Source organism: Phacochoerus africanus, chromosome 1 (assembly GCF_016906955.1).
Source record: "Phacochoerus africanus isolate WHEZ1 chromosome 1, ROS_Pafr_v1, whole genome shotgun sequence".
In the NCBI taxonomy this organism is placed as follows: Eukaryota; Metazoa; Chordata; class Mammalia; order Artiodactyla; family Suidae; genus Phacochoerus; species Phacochoerus africanus.
Window position 1 is genome coordinate 87,271,140 of NC_062544.1, and position 12,312 is coordinate 87,283,451.

The window sequence follows — 12,312 nt, forward strand, 5'->3', positions numbered from 1 at the left end:
ACCATCAATCAGCTTCACTTGGATTCATGAGACTCAAGGCATCCCTCACATACCCCGCAACATAAAATGTTCTAATTTATTGCAGGAAAAACCTTCACAGGAGATAGGTTTCTGAACCGTAAGCCATTCCAAAGCAAGAAGCAATGGAGACAGCTTCTGGGTGTGGGGTTAAAGAGGCCCACTGACAAAGAAATACTGCCAATAGGCTGTAATGTAGCACCTACACTCAGTCCAGTCCCAAGAGGCTGCAATAATGTCAAGATTAATGAAGTTTAAAGATGGAAATTTGTTTCAGATTAATGGAAACTAAAGAAACACGACAACTAAATGCAGCATGTGTTTGTAAATCGGATCCAACCTAGATCGAGAAAAAATGATTTGTAAGGAATTCCCATTGTGGCTCAACTGGTTAAGAACCCAACTAGTATCCATGAGGATGCAAGTTCAATCCCTGGTCTTGCTCAGTGGGTTAAGGATCCAGTATTGCCACAAGCTGTGGAGTAGGTCGCAGATGTGGCTCGGATCCCAAGTTCCTGTGGCTGTGGTGTAGGCTGGCAGCTGTAGCTCCAATTAGACCCCTAGCCTGGGAATTTTCATATGCTGCAGGTATAGCCCTAAAAAGGAAAAAAAAAAAAAAAGGTTTCATAATTTTTTTAAAGTATATATACACACACACACATATGACTGAGTCATTTAGCTGTACAGTAGAAATTGGCACAACATTGTAAATCAACTATACTTTAAAAAAAAGAAAAAGAAAAAAATTTTTCAGTATAAAAGATTATTGGAGAAATTTGAATAAAGCCTGTAAATTGGATAATAATGCCATAGTAATAATAATCTCCTGATTTTGAAAATTGTACTACAATTGGGTAGTAGAAAGTGCTTGTTTTCAGAAAACAAGTATTTCGAAATAACATGTGTGTGCCATGGTGTCGTTGTTGGAACTCAAGTTGTTGATTCCTAAATTCTGCTTCTTGTGATCAAGTCTCTTCTCCTCAGATGCTCATCAAGCTGAAGTTGCGTCATAGTGATACCTCCAGAGAAAAAATTTTAAATGTTGAGGGCAAAATTTTGTGAACCTGGTATCATGAATTGGACTTTGAATTCCAGGCAACCAACTGAAGCATAGAATTCTTAAGCATACTACACATTACAAACTTCCAATATCATCCTCACCTTTGGTGAGGTTAAAGATTAACTCTGAGTGTTTGTCAAGTTCTCTGGTGCATTATAGGAAAGGATAAAATAAATTTTAAAATCCAAAATCTAATTTATTAGCATTGAATCCAGGCATATGAGCCCTCCCACAGTGATTCCTGAATATAATGTAATATCTAAAACCAGAACAGACTGAACATTTTAGAGGAACACATATTTAACAATCCTTTGGTTTAAATGAATGAACTCCAAAAAGATCACACGGCTGTTTTGCACTTGGTCCGCTCCGCATGCTGTAGCTCATCCAGAATATTCCTGATGTTCTCAACACAAACTTCTCCTCTGTGATGTTTTTTTGACGCAAGATTCCACACATTTTCAAATTCATCTTCAGAAAGGTTGACACCTATGTTGCATAATATCTCTGCAATCTAGGGGAAAATGTTGAAGGTCAGATGAAGATTTATGTTTTTAAGTTTGTGTTATTAAAATATCTTTATTATAATACCTAAGACTATAGACATTTCTCCCCAAAAAGGTATGTCAATGTCTGCATGTACTTATTACATATAATAAACAAATATCAAAATTCCAGTACTTTCAGTTCAGGAATCATTTTGCTAATATGAATGAATATGAGGGTGTTCAGCCATCTGAGCTGATATATAAAATTTCTTTCAACTTTGTTTCTGGGTTTTGTTTGTTTGTTTGTTTTGCTTTTAAGGGTCGCATCTGTGGCACATGGAAGTTCCCAGGCCAGGACTCGAATTGAGAATCGGAGCTACAGCTGCCGGCCTATGCCACAGCCATAGCAACGCCAGATCCTAGCCACATCTGCAACCTACACCAGAGCTCTCAGCAACACCGGATCCCCGACCCACTGAGCAAAGCCAGGGGTTGAACCCAAATCTTCATGGACACTAATCAGATCCTCATGGACACTAGTCAGATTCGTTTCTGCTGCGCCACGACAGGAACTCCCTGTTTCTGGTTATTTTAAAGAGATGCAGCCAAATTCAAGCAGAAAGAGTAAGAGAGTTAAAGGAGTTACCGGATCTGAGTTCTATCACAGTCAACTTTTTATGTATGTTGTCTGAACCCCTTGCATATTAGGTTCCTTTCTTTAAAATAAGAACACTGGCAAACTGTCTCTAACTGGCCTGCTGTAAACTTTAACAAAGTTGCAGGTATGCAAATGTCAGAGATAGTACATAAACCAGTGAACAGCCTAAAATCTGAACACATTGAAAACTTGCACATTGCAAACTTTGGTTATTAGGAACTTCCATATACTGCAGGTGTGGCCATAATAAGAAAATAAAAATAAGAAATAAACCAGATGAAAGGAGGGGAGGAAACATGTTTTATATACCCCAGGGAAAATATAAGAAAAGAAAGATATAACACAACATTGTAAGAGAACTATACTTCAGTAAAATAAAAAAAAAAATTTTGTCTTTTCAGGGCTGCACCCTCGGCCTATGGAAGTTCCCAGTCTAGGAGTTGAATCAGAGCTGCAGCTGCTGGCCTACACCACAGCCACAGCAACCCCAGATCCGAGCTGCATCTGCGACGCTCATGGCAACCCAGGATCCTTAACCCACTGAGTGAGGCCAGAGATTGAACCTGTGTCCTCATGGATACTAATCGAGCCACAATGGGAACTTCCAAATAAATTTTTAAAAGAAAGAAAAGATAAGAACAAGTATTGGGGGAAAATATTAGAATGATTAGAGAAAAGAAAAGATTTGAAGAAAAAAAACGAAACTAAATTTCAAAGAGGAAAAACATTTACTCTGAAGCTTGGGGGAAAGCAAAGAGGAAAATAGAAAGAACGATTAGACAGGGAAAAGGAAAGCCAAAGAAATAGAATAGGTGCAGGATACAGAATCTTAACAATTAAAAGATCCCCTAGATACGATGCGCCTCATGGGAAATTAACGGTATAATCAAATAAACATGAAATTCAGAAGAGCTATGCTGCCAGCAGCTGCGGCTACACAGCAGAAACGCCCAATGTCCCTGCACAGAGTTGCTGTTTTCCCCCAGCCAGCAGTAGGTGAAGAATGTCCCTGCAGAGTGAACCCTGAAGGTGGGCTCTTGAGCATCCCAGACTTCTCCCCACCTTCCTCTCCCAGCATTCCATTCCAGTGTACTGATTAGCTAACACTTACAGAAACCCGTCTGTTCTCACGGTAACGTTATTACTGCAGCCAAGCCTCTGGGTTCTTATTTGCTGCCTAGAATTGTGAGATAAAGGATGACTTCCTAGTTAAAAGGATTTTAGGCACCAGGAAACAAGCAGAAGGTTTTTGTTTCTTTTGGTGGGCCTGAAGCCCTATTTCACAAGCCCTTTGGAGTGACTGGGGGAAGAGAATATACAATCTTCAAGTCTCTCTTCTCTGTCCTTCTGTTGTGGATCCTGGGTTCCTTCTTTGGGACCAGCCGGCAGGCATCATGTCTGGAGTTTCTCCCTTCCACTCTCCCTCAGTGAGAATGCATCATTGGAATGAATCTGGTACTAAATTTGCAAGTTTGCAAGCTATTGACCCTTCATTGTAGTCCCAGAAAGCATCCTATGCCTGTTCACATCATTTTTAGCTCTGGATTTGAAAGTGTGAAGAAGCAACTCCTCCCTAGATCACAGCCTGCTTTTCACAATGGCAGATCTAGACAGGCTGGTCTGACCAAGACCTGCTATTACTCCTTGCCCCTCAGAACCCCACTGGCTATTCTAACCCAGCAGGTTGTGCCTTATTTATAACCAACCCAGGAAGAAAATCACCTGGGACATGAGGACCATGTTTTCTGAGTGAAAAAACAAGATACATGAGCTGATACGTGGTGTGGCTACAGGACAGAACATTGGAGATCAGTTCTTGTTGCAGATAATCTGAGATGTAAGATAGTAGCACATAAGGAGGACACCAGAGTGGCCCCCTCACACTTTTGCTTAGGTTTTGGAGACCCACAAGCACAAGGATCCTTACACAAGAAAGGGATGTAGAACATAAGAATACTCTGCTCTTTCTCAACAAAGAATAGTATTGAATGTCTTAGGAAAACATTTTTCTTTGTATACATAGGTAATAGTGAATAAATGATGTGAGAATAATGCTTCTTAGAGTAAATTCTACTTCTAGAACTGTACCAAATTGGAGTTCCTGTCATGGCTCAGTGGAAAAGAACCTGACTAGCATCCATGAGAACGCAGGTTCAATCCCTGGCCTCGATCAGTGGGTTAGGGATCGATCCAGCATTGCCATGAGTTGTGGTGTAGGTCGCAGATGTGGCTCAGTTCCTGAGAGGCTGTGGCTGTGATGTAGCCCGGTAGCTGTAGCTCTGATTCGACCCTTAGCCTGGGAACCTCCATGTGCCATGAGTGTGGCCCAAAAAAAATACAAGAAAGAAAGAATTTCACCAAATATCACAAGCAAATTAAACATTATCCTCAAGAATCCTAACTTAGCGGCTCCTGATGACTTTTATAATGACTTTTTTTTTCTTTTTATAGCTGCTCCCTTGGCATATGGAAGTTCCCAGGGTAGGGGTCAAACTGGAGCTGCAGCTGCCAGCCTACGCCAGACCCACAGCAACCCCAGATCTGAGCCACATCTTCGACCTACACCACAGCTCACAGCAATGCCAGATCCTTAACCTGAGTGAGGCCAGGGATCGAACCCCATCCTCATGTATACTAATCAGGTTCTTAACCTGCTGAGCCATAGCAGGAACTCCTATAATGACTTTTAAAACCAGAGCGTTATGGATTGAATTGTATTCTCCCCAGACTCTTATGTTTAGGCTGTTTCCAACAGTCTAAAAGTAAGTAGCTGTTGATAAATAAGCATTTCCCACTCTGTGAGCTTATGTGAAGTTGGCCTTTCCACCCTTTTCAAATAACATGCTGTACCTCCTTTTTTGATCTGGTCTTGAAGAAGTCTCTTTCAAACACTCCTTTCTGGCCAAAGATGGTAGGATATAGCAATGAATAGGCATTTCCATCTTCGCCGTAGTTAGTTCTGTCGCTGATGCGGCGAATTCGAGGGGCAGGAATATCGGAACGAATGGTTGGAACACCAAAGATCGGATGACCTAAGACATCAGTGGGGGATGAAATCAGACCTTCTAAATACCTCGGCCACCAGCCAAGTGGCTGTTGAACACTCAAAATGTGGCTAATCTCAATTGAGATGTCCAATGAGTGTGAAATGCACACTCAATTTCAAAGATTTGGTACCCCTCTTAAAAAGTGAGAGTTAATTAATCACTTTACATTGATTACTTGTTAAAATGATAATACTTTGGAGGTACATATTATAAAGAAATATATATGCTACTCCAATTAATTTCACCTGTTTCGTTTTAATGTGGCTACTAAAACTTTAAAAATACATATGACACTGGAGTTCCCCCTGTGGCACAATGGGATCGGTGGCATCTTGGAAGCACTGGGACACAGGTTTGATCCCTGGCCCAGCACTGTGGTTTAAGGATCTGACATTGCCACAGCTGTGACTCAGGTTGTGACTGCAGCTCAGATCTGATCCCTGGCCCGGGTAACTCCATATGCCTCGGAGCTGCACCCCCCCTCCCAAAAAATGACACTAATGGTATTTCTGTTGGACAGCAAGAAAGTAGCAACAGAATGTAAGGCATGTCTATGAAATCCAGTTAAGAAAAATATGTAAATCCTTAGAGTCCCCATCATGGCTCAGTGGAAATGAATCCGACTAGGAACCATGAGGCTTCTATCCCTGACCTGGCTCAGTGGGTTAAGGTTCTAAGGATTTGGCGTTGCCTTGAGCTATGGTGTAGGTCGCAGTCTCAGCTTGGATCCTGCGTTGCTGTGGCTGTGGCGTAGGCCAGCAGCTATAGCTCCTGTTGGACCCCTATCCTGGGCACCTCCATATGTTGTGGGTACAGCCCTAAAAAACAAAAAAAAAAAGAAGAAAAATATGTAAATCCTTAACCCTGGCCTTAGCCCAGGAAAGTAATCTTGACGGATGTATTCATCATGCTTGATATTAAACTATGGGGTGTTATGGATAGAATTGGATTCTCCCCAGACTCTTATGTTACAAACCTAATCCTAGTACCTCAGGATGTGACCTTATTTGGAAATAAGGTCATTGCAGAAATAATTAAGTTAAAATGAGATCATGCTGGAGTAGGGTGTACCCTTAGCCCAATATGACTGGAGTCTATAAAAAGGGGACATGGGGCATAGACACTGGCACCCGGGAAAGATGAAGGCAGAGATAGGGGTGGTGCAGCAGAGGCCAAGTAGCACCAAAGATTGCAAGCAAACCCCTGGAAGCTGGGATAGGATTCATACACTTTCTCCTTCACAGCCTCCAGAAGGAAGCAACTCTGCCAACACCTTGATAGACTTCTAGCCATCATGACATCTCAATTTTTGTTGTTTAGCCATCCAGTCTGTGGTACTTGTTATTGGCCCTAGCAGACCAATAGAGGGGGAATGTAGATGTAAGGAATTGTTTTGTAGGAGCTTTTCAAATATTTGAAGGCACATCTGTTTGTAGCAAAGAGTTGCATGGTTTAAAAGTCTCCCAACGCTTGGGAGTTCCTGCTGTGGCTCAGGAAATTAAGAACCCAACTAATATCCATGAGGATTTGGATTTGATCCATGTCCTCCCTCGGTGGGTTAAGGATCCAGCATTGCCACAAGCTTCAGCGTAGGTCACAGATGTGGCTTGGATCTGGCATTGGTGTGGTTGTGGTATAGGTCGGCAGCTGCAACTCCAATTCAACCCCTAGCCTGGGAACTTCCATATGCCTCAGGTGAGGCCCTAAAAAGCAAAAAAAAAAAAAAGTTTCCTAATACTTAGCAAAGTATAAATTATGACAGTGTGTAACATTCAGGATTCTCAGCTCTGATGGTTTCAGTTTCAGTCATACATTTTACTTGGGTCACCATTAACACCAGTTCAATTCAGCTTGCATTTATTGAGATCTCCTAGTGCTTAGAATGGGCTTTGAGAACCTCAGCGTCTGGGGACAATGCAAGGACAGATAAGGGACACACCCCTTCTGTGTTCTGCTGATTCTTTTAAAACTCAGCACATAATGTGACATACTCACAAGTAGAAAGCACAGCACCTACATCTGCACCGATTTCCGAAGAAGTTGTCTTGTAGTGATTAGAAACTTTATCACTTGGCCTCAGAAGTGTCCGAAGAGTCTTTTCTGAGCTCCCGGGTTCTTTTAAGATGATATCTTCGGGCTTTATCAGGAAAGCTGGTTCAGATTCTTCTGCGTTAGTCTCAACAGGGTTTGCACAATCTGGTTTTCTGCCTTCAAGCAAAAAAGGAAAGGGGAAAAAAGTACAAGTGGCATGTGGAGGTTCTCAGGCTAGGGGGTCTAATTGGAGCTACAGCTGCCAGCCTACACCACAACTCATGGCAATGCCGGATCCTTAACCCATTGAAGGAGGCCAGGGATCGAACCCTCAACCTCATAGTTCCTAGTCGGATTCATTTCCTCTGCCCCACGATGGGAACTCCTCCCTGTACTTTAGAATAAAGCTTTTATTTTTTTCGTTATTCTATTTTATTGCTTCTTTTTAGGGCCACACTTGCAGCACACAGAAATTCCCAGGCTAGGGGTAGAATCAGAACTGCAGCTGCTGGCCTACACCACAGTCATAGCAATTCAGGATCCAAGCCGCATCTGTGACCTGCACAACAGCTCACAGTGTCACTGGATCCTTAACCCACTGAGTGAGGCCAGGGATGGAACCTGCATCCTCATAGTTACTAGTCAAGTATGTTACTGCTAAGCCACAGCAGGAACTCTGTAAATAAAGCTTTTAAATCTGAATAACCAAAGAAAATTGAGAACCTGGTTTTTTTCTTTTTTTTTAAATTAGAGCTTATTTTCATGTTTCACTTGAACTACAGGGTTACCAGATTTGTCCCTAGAACTGTGCCCTGGGGAGGAATAGGAGAAGATATTTTGGGAGGTGTAAATTCCATGCATACCTGATCTGGTGGGGGAAGCCCCATGCATTCATTGCAACATTGGAGAGGGGGCGAGAGCTCGCTGTGAGTGCAGGGTTACATAAATAACTCCCTTCAAATCAGTGTATAAAAGATAACCTTGAGGTAACTAAGATTGTAAGACCCTGTCCTCTTTTGCAGACTTTCTTTGCTGAGTCAGTTCTGAAGTCGAGGAGTAAATTCCTGACAGCTTTTTAACGGAGTTGGTGAGTACACATCTGGCACTAGAGGGCGCTGAAGGCTTTCAAGCCCTAGAGGAACTCAAGGTGATGGGAAGGCCCAGGCAGGGTTGCAAAGCCAAATGGTTGCCCCAGTGTCAGATTTGGTGTGGGGGGTGGCACACCAAAAAAAGGCAGGACCATCAAAAGCTGGCATCCCTCACTCAGCTCTGTGGAAAGTAACATAATATCTTTTCTATCAAAGGAAATCTTGGTTACTCCATTTTGCTCTGGTTTCAACTGAAAGGGACTCCAGCAACCCCCTCCTCTTTCCCTCTTCTCCCAGTAACAATTTGTTTCAAATTCACCAAGGGGGAGAAGAATGTGCTCCTGACCTGACCAATGGGAAGGGGACAGGTACTTCACTTTCATTAGGGATAAATAGGGAGGGTCTTTTCTTCTAAGCCCATGCTTTTTGAGGACCCGCGCCCTTCTGCAGAAGTAAAGAGCCTTGTCGAGATCTCCCCTGTTCATGTGTCTCATTTTCTGACACTGACTATCCGAGCCATTTCCCCAACAGCTCCTGCCAATTGTTGTTGTGAAAGTGTTCAGGCCCAGTGTTCCAGACCCCCTAATCCCCTCCCTGCACAACCTCCTCCCTCCCAAAAAGAGGCAGAAATCTGAAAAAAGAATGAAAAATAGTTACTCAGAAAACTGCTCAAAAGCCACCATCTTATAGTACTCACTGCCTCTTCCGCAGCCATCAAAAGTAAGAATTTGATATAAGAAAATTCCTGGCCAAGTTCTTGTTATGGCTCAGGGTTAAGAATCCTATTAGTAACCATGAGGATGCAGATTTGATTCCCCAGCCTTGCTCAGTGGGTTAAGGATCTGGTGTTGCCATGAGCTGTGGTGTAGGTTGCAAACGTGGCTCAGATCCTGCCTGGCTGTGGCTCCTATCCGACCCCTAGCCCAGGAACTTCCATATGCCGAAGGTGCAACCCAAAAAAAAAGAAAAAAGAAAAGAGAAAATTCCTGAGCCCCTTCTGACTGACCCACCAACCACTGTCTTAGAAGATGAAAACCTCAAGAACTTCCTTGAAATTGCTGATGAAATCAGGACCCCCAAACCAAGAACAATTTGAAGAAGCATCAGGTTTGAAAACAGGCTTCTGCTTTCCCCCACTACTCCATGAGTTGGGCCAAGAAGAACACTTTTTTACCCTCTTTTTATTCCTGAGAGGACTGGTATAGAGTTGTTTTCTACAAAAAGCTTCATGAGGTAGAGATCCTTCTCCTTCCTAATGGGTAGAATAAAAAAGCCAGCCTAGAAACCACTAAGGGCTCCCATCATCAGTGAGGTCCAAACTGTGGTATGAACTTTGCAGGAATAAAAGTGAAAAGAGTAGTATCCTCACTTTTTAGAGGAGACCTATTCCAAGAGGAGAGAAAAATGTAAACAACATTTTACAAGTTAATCCTCTCTAATAATCAAGACTTGAAAATTAAAGCGCATGAGGTATCATTATATAACAACTAAATTACAAGAATGTTTGAAATAACACTCAATGGTAGCAAGATTGGAGCAAAACCTCCTCACAGCCTTGACTGATAAAATTGCAAATTGGTACAATCATTTTAAAAAGCAAAATGAAAACAGAGAGAGAGTTACTTCTGGGATAATAATAGCATTCATAGGAAATGAGATATAATTAGAAACAGAAATCTTTTTGAGAGATGATAATCATTATAGCATCACCCATATTACTTTTAAAATATCTGGAAATAACCTAAATTTTAAAGAGTGAGGAAATGGCTTAGTAATTCATAATACATCAGCATTAGGGAACTGAAAATGAAGTGTACAGAAACCATGAAAGTATGTCTTCATTCCATAGAAATTTGAGAGGTAAATTTTTAAAATAAAAATGGTATAGTCACCATATTTCCATATGCACACACATTCACATATATATATATGCCTAGTGATGCAAGAAGATAATGTGTAAACATAAAAATATTTGAATAAAGGTAAAGATTATGTTTTTTCTTTTCTTAAAAGATTTAATGATCAGGAATTCCCTGGTGGCTCAGTGGGTTAAGGACCCAGCATTGTCACTGCAGTGACTCAGGGCGCTGCTGTGGTGCAGGTTTGATCCCTGGCCTGAGAACTTCTGTATGCCAAAGGCACAGCCAAAAAAAACCAAAAAAAAATCTAAAAGATCGAATTTTCTTATGTCAAAGTCTATTTCACAATTGAGTTTTCCCGGGGGACAGAAGCTAATTTCTCTAAGAAAATGGTTTTCAAACAGCTTTCTGAGGAACTCTTTTATATTTGGGGCTTCTATGTAAATTGTTTTGCTTTCAATTGGTTTTTTTGAAGGAGTAATACATGGTTCCAAATTCAAAATGTAGTAGTTCCCTGGTTGCCTAGTGGTTAAGGATATGGCGTTGTCACTGCTGTGGCTCATGTTCAATCCCTGCCCTGAGTGCAGCCAAAAAAAAAAAAAAAAAGACTCAAAATATACAAAAACATAGATTAAAAAGTGAGTCTTGGGAGCTCCCGTCATGGCTCAGTGGGTTAACAAACCTGACTAGTATCCATGAGGAATCGGGTTCGATCCCTGGCCTTGCTCAGTAGGTTAAGGATCCAGGGTTGCCATGAGCTGTGGTGTAGGTTGCAGACATGGCTCAGATACCACGTTGCTGTGACTGTGGCGAAGACCAGCAGCTGCAGCTCCGATTCAACCCCTATCCTGGGAACCTCCATATGCCTCAGGTGTGCCCCTAGAAAAGACAAAACAAAGAAAGAAAGAAAGAGAGAGAGAGAGGGAGGGAGGGAGGGAGGAAAGAAGGAAGGAAGGAAGGAAGGAAGGAGGAAGGAAGGAGGAAGGAAGGAAGGAAATGCGAAGGAAGGGAAGGAAGGAAGGAGGAAGAAGAAGAAAGAAAGAAAGATAAGAAAGAAAGAGAGGAGAGAGAGAAATGAAAGAAAGAGAAAGAATAAGAAAGAGGAGGAAGAAGAACAGAAAGAAAGAAAGAAGAAGAAGAAGAAAAGAAAAAGAAAAAAAATGTATATACAGCATATTTGAAATATATAATATACAGTTGCTGCGTTCCCTCCTAGGAAAAATAAAATATGAAAGTCCATTAGGAATTTAGCAAGGCTTTAAAAATTAAGTACCTTTAATAATGATCCTTTCTTCCTTTAAGGGGGGTTTTATCTTTCCAGTTAAGAAAATTTGCAAATTCTAGGTAGTTAATCAGCCCATCATTATCCACATCACAGTATCCAAATAGCTGGTCCAGGAGCTTCTCATCCAAGTGCAAGCTGGCCTGGTTACAAGCTTCCTGAAGCTCGGCTTTATCTATCGCCCCATCTCCCTTCTGTTAGACAAGAAGCAGAAAAAGACGTGAGCATTGCCTTCAAGAGCACAGTATGCAACATCTGTTATCTCCTTTAAGAAAAAAGAAAGAGCTGTATCACATTCATTCAAAGAATGTGTCTTACTTTTCACATAAGAAGAGTCAGCTATTAAATGAGACGGGTCCCCATCATGTCCATCTGATACGTGAATGGTCTTTTGCACCCTGGTTGGAGCAGGGCATGGCTCATAATCTTTATTTATTTTAATATCTTTTTTTTTTGCTTTTTGCTTTTTAGTTGCAGCATATGGAGTTCCCCAGGCTAGGGGTATAATCAGAGCTACAGCTGCTAGCCTACGCCACAGCCACAGCCACAGCAACGCCAGATCCGAGCCTTGTCTGTGACCTACACCACAGCTCATGGCCCAGATCCTTAACCCACTGAGGGAGGCCCAGGATCGAATCCACAACCTCATGGTTCCTAGTCAGATTTGTTTCCACTGTGCCACGTATTTTAATATCTTTTTCTTGGGAGTACCCATCATGGCTCAGTGGAAAGGAATATAACTAGCATCTATGAGGATGTAGGTTCAATCCCTGGCCTCGGT

At 41.9% G+C, this 12,312-nt stretch overlaps 1 protein-coding gene across 1 annotated transcript in view; it reads right to left on the reverse strand.

Moving 5' to 3' along the window:
* Window positions 1-1,259: 1,259 nt before the first annotated feature.
* The window catches only part of EFHB (EF-hand domain family member B), a 62,043-nt gene continuing 50,990 nt past the window's right edge, over window positions 1,260-12,312 (reverse strand). The window contains 5 exon segments of the mRNA XM_047769056.1: window positions 1,260-1,592; window positions 5,075-5,256; window positions 7,267-7,479; window positions 11,523-11,545; window positions 11,547-11,725. Coding sequence (XP_047625012.1) covers window positions 1,419-1,592; window positions 5,075-5,256; window positions 7,267-7,479; window positions 11,523-11,545; window positions 11,547-11,725 — 771 coding nt within the window. The 3' untranslated portion in view covers window positions 1,260-1,418.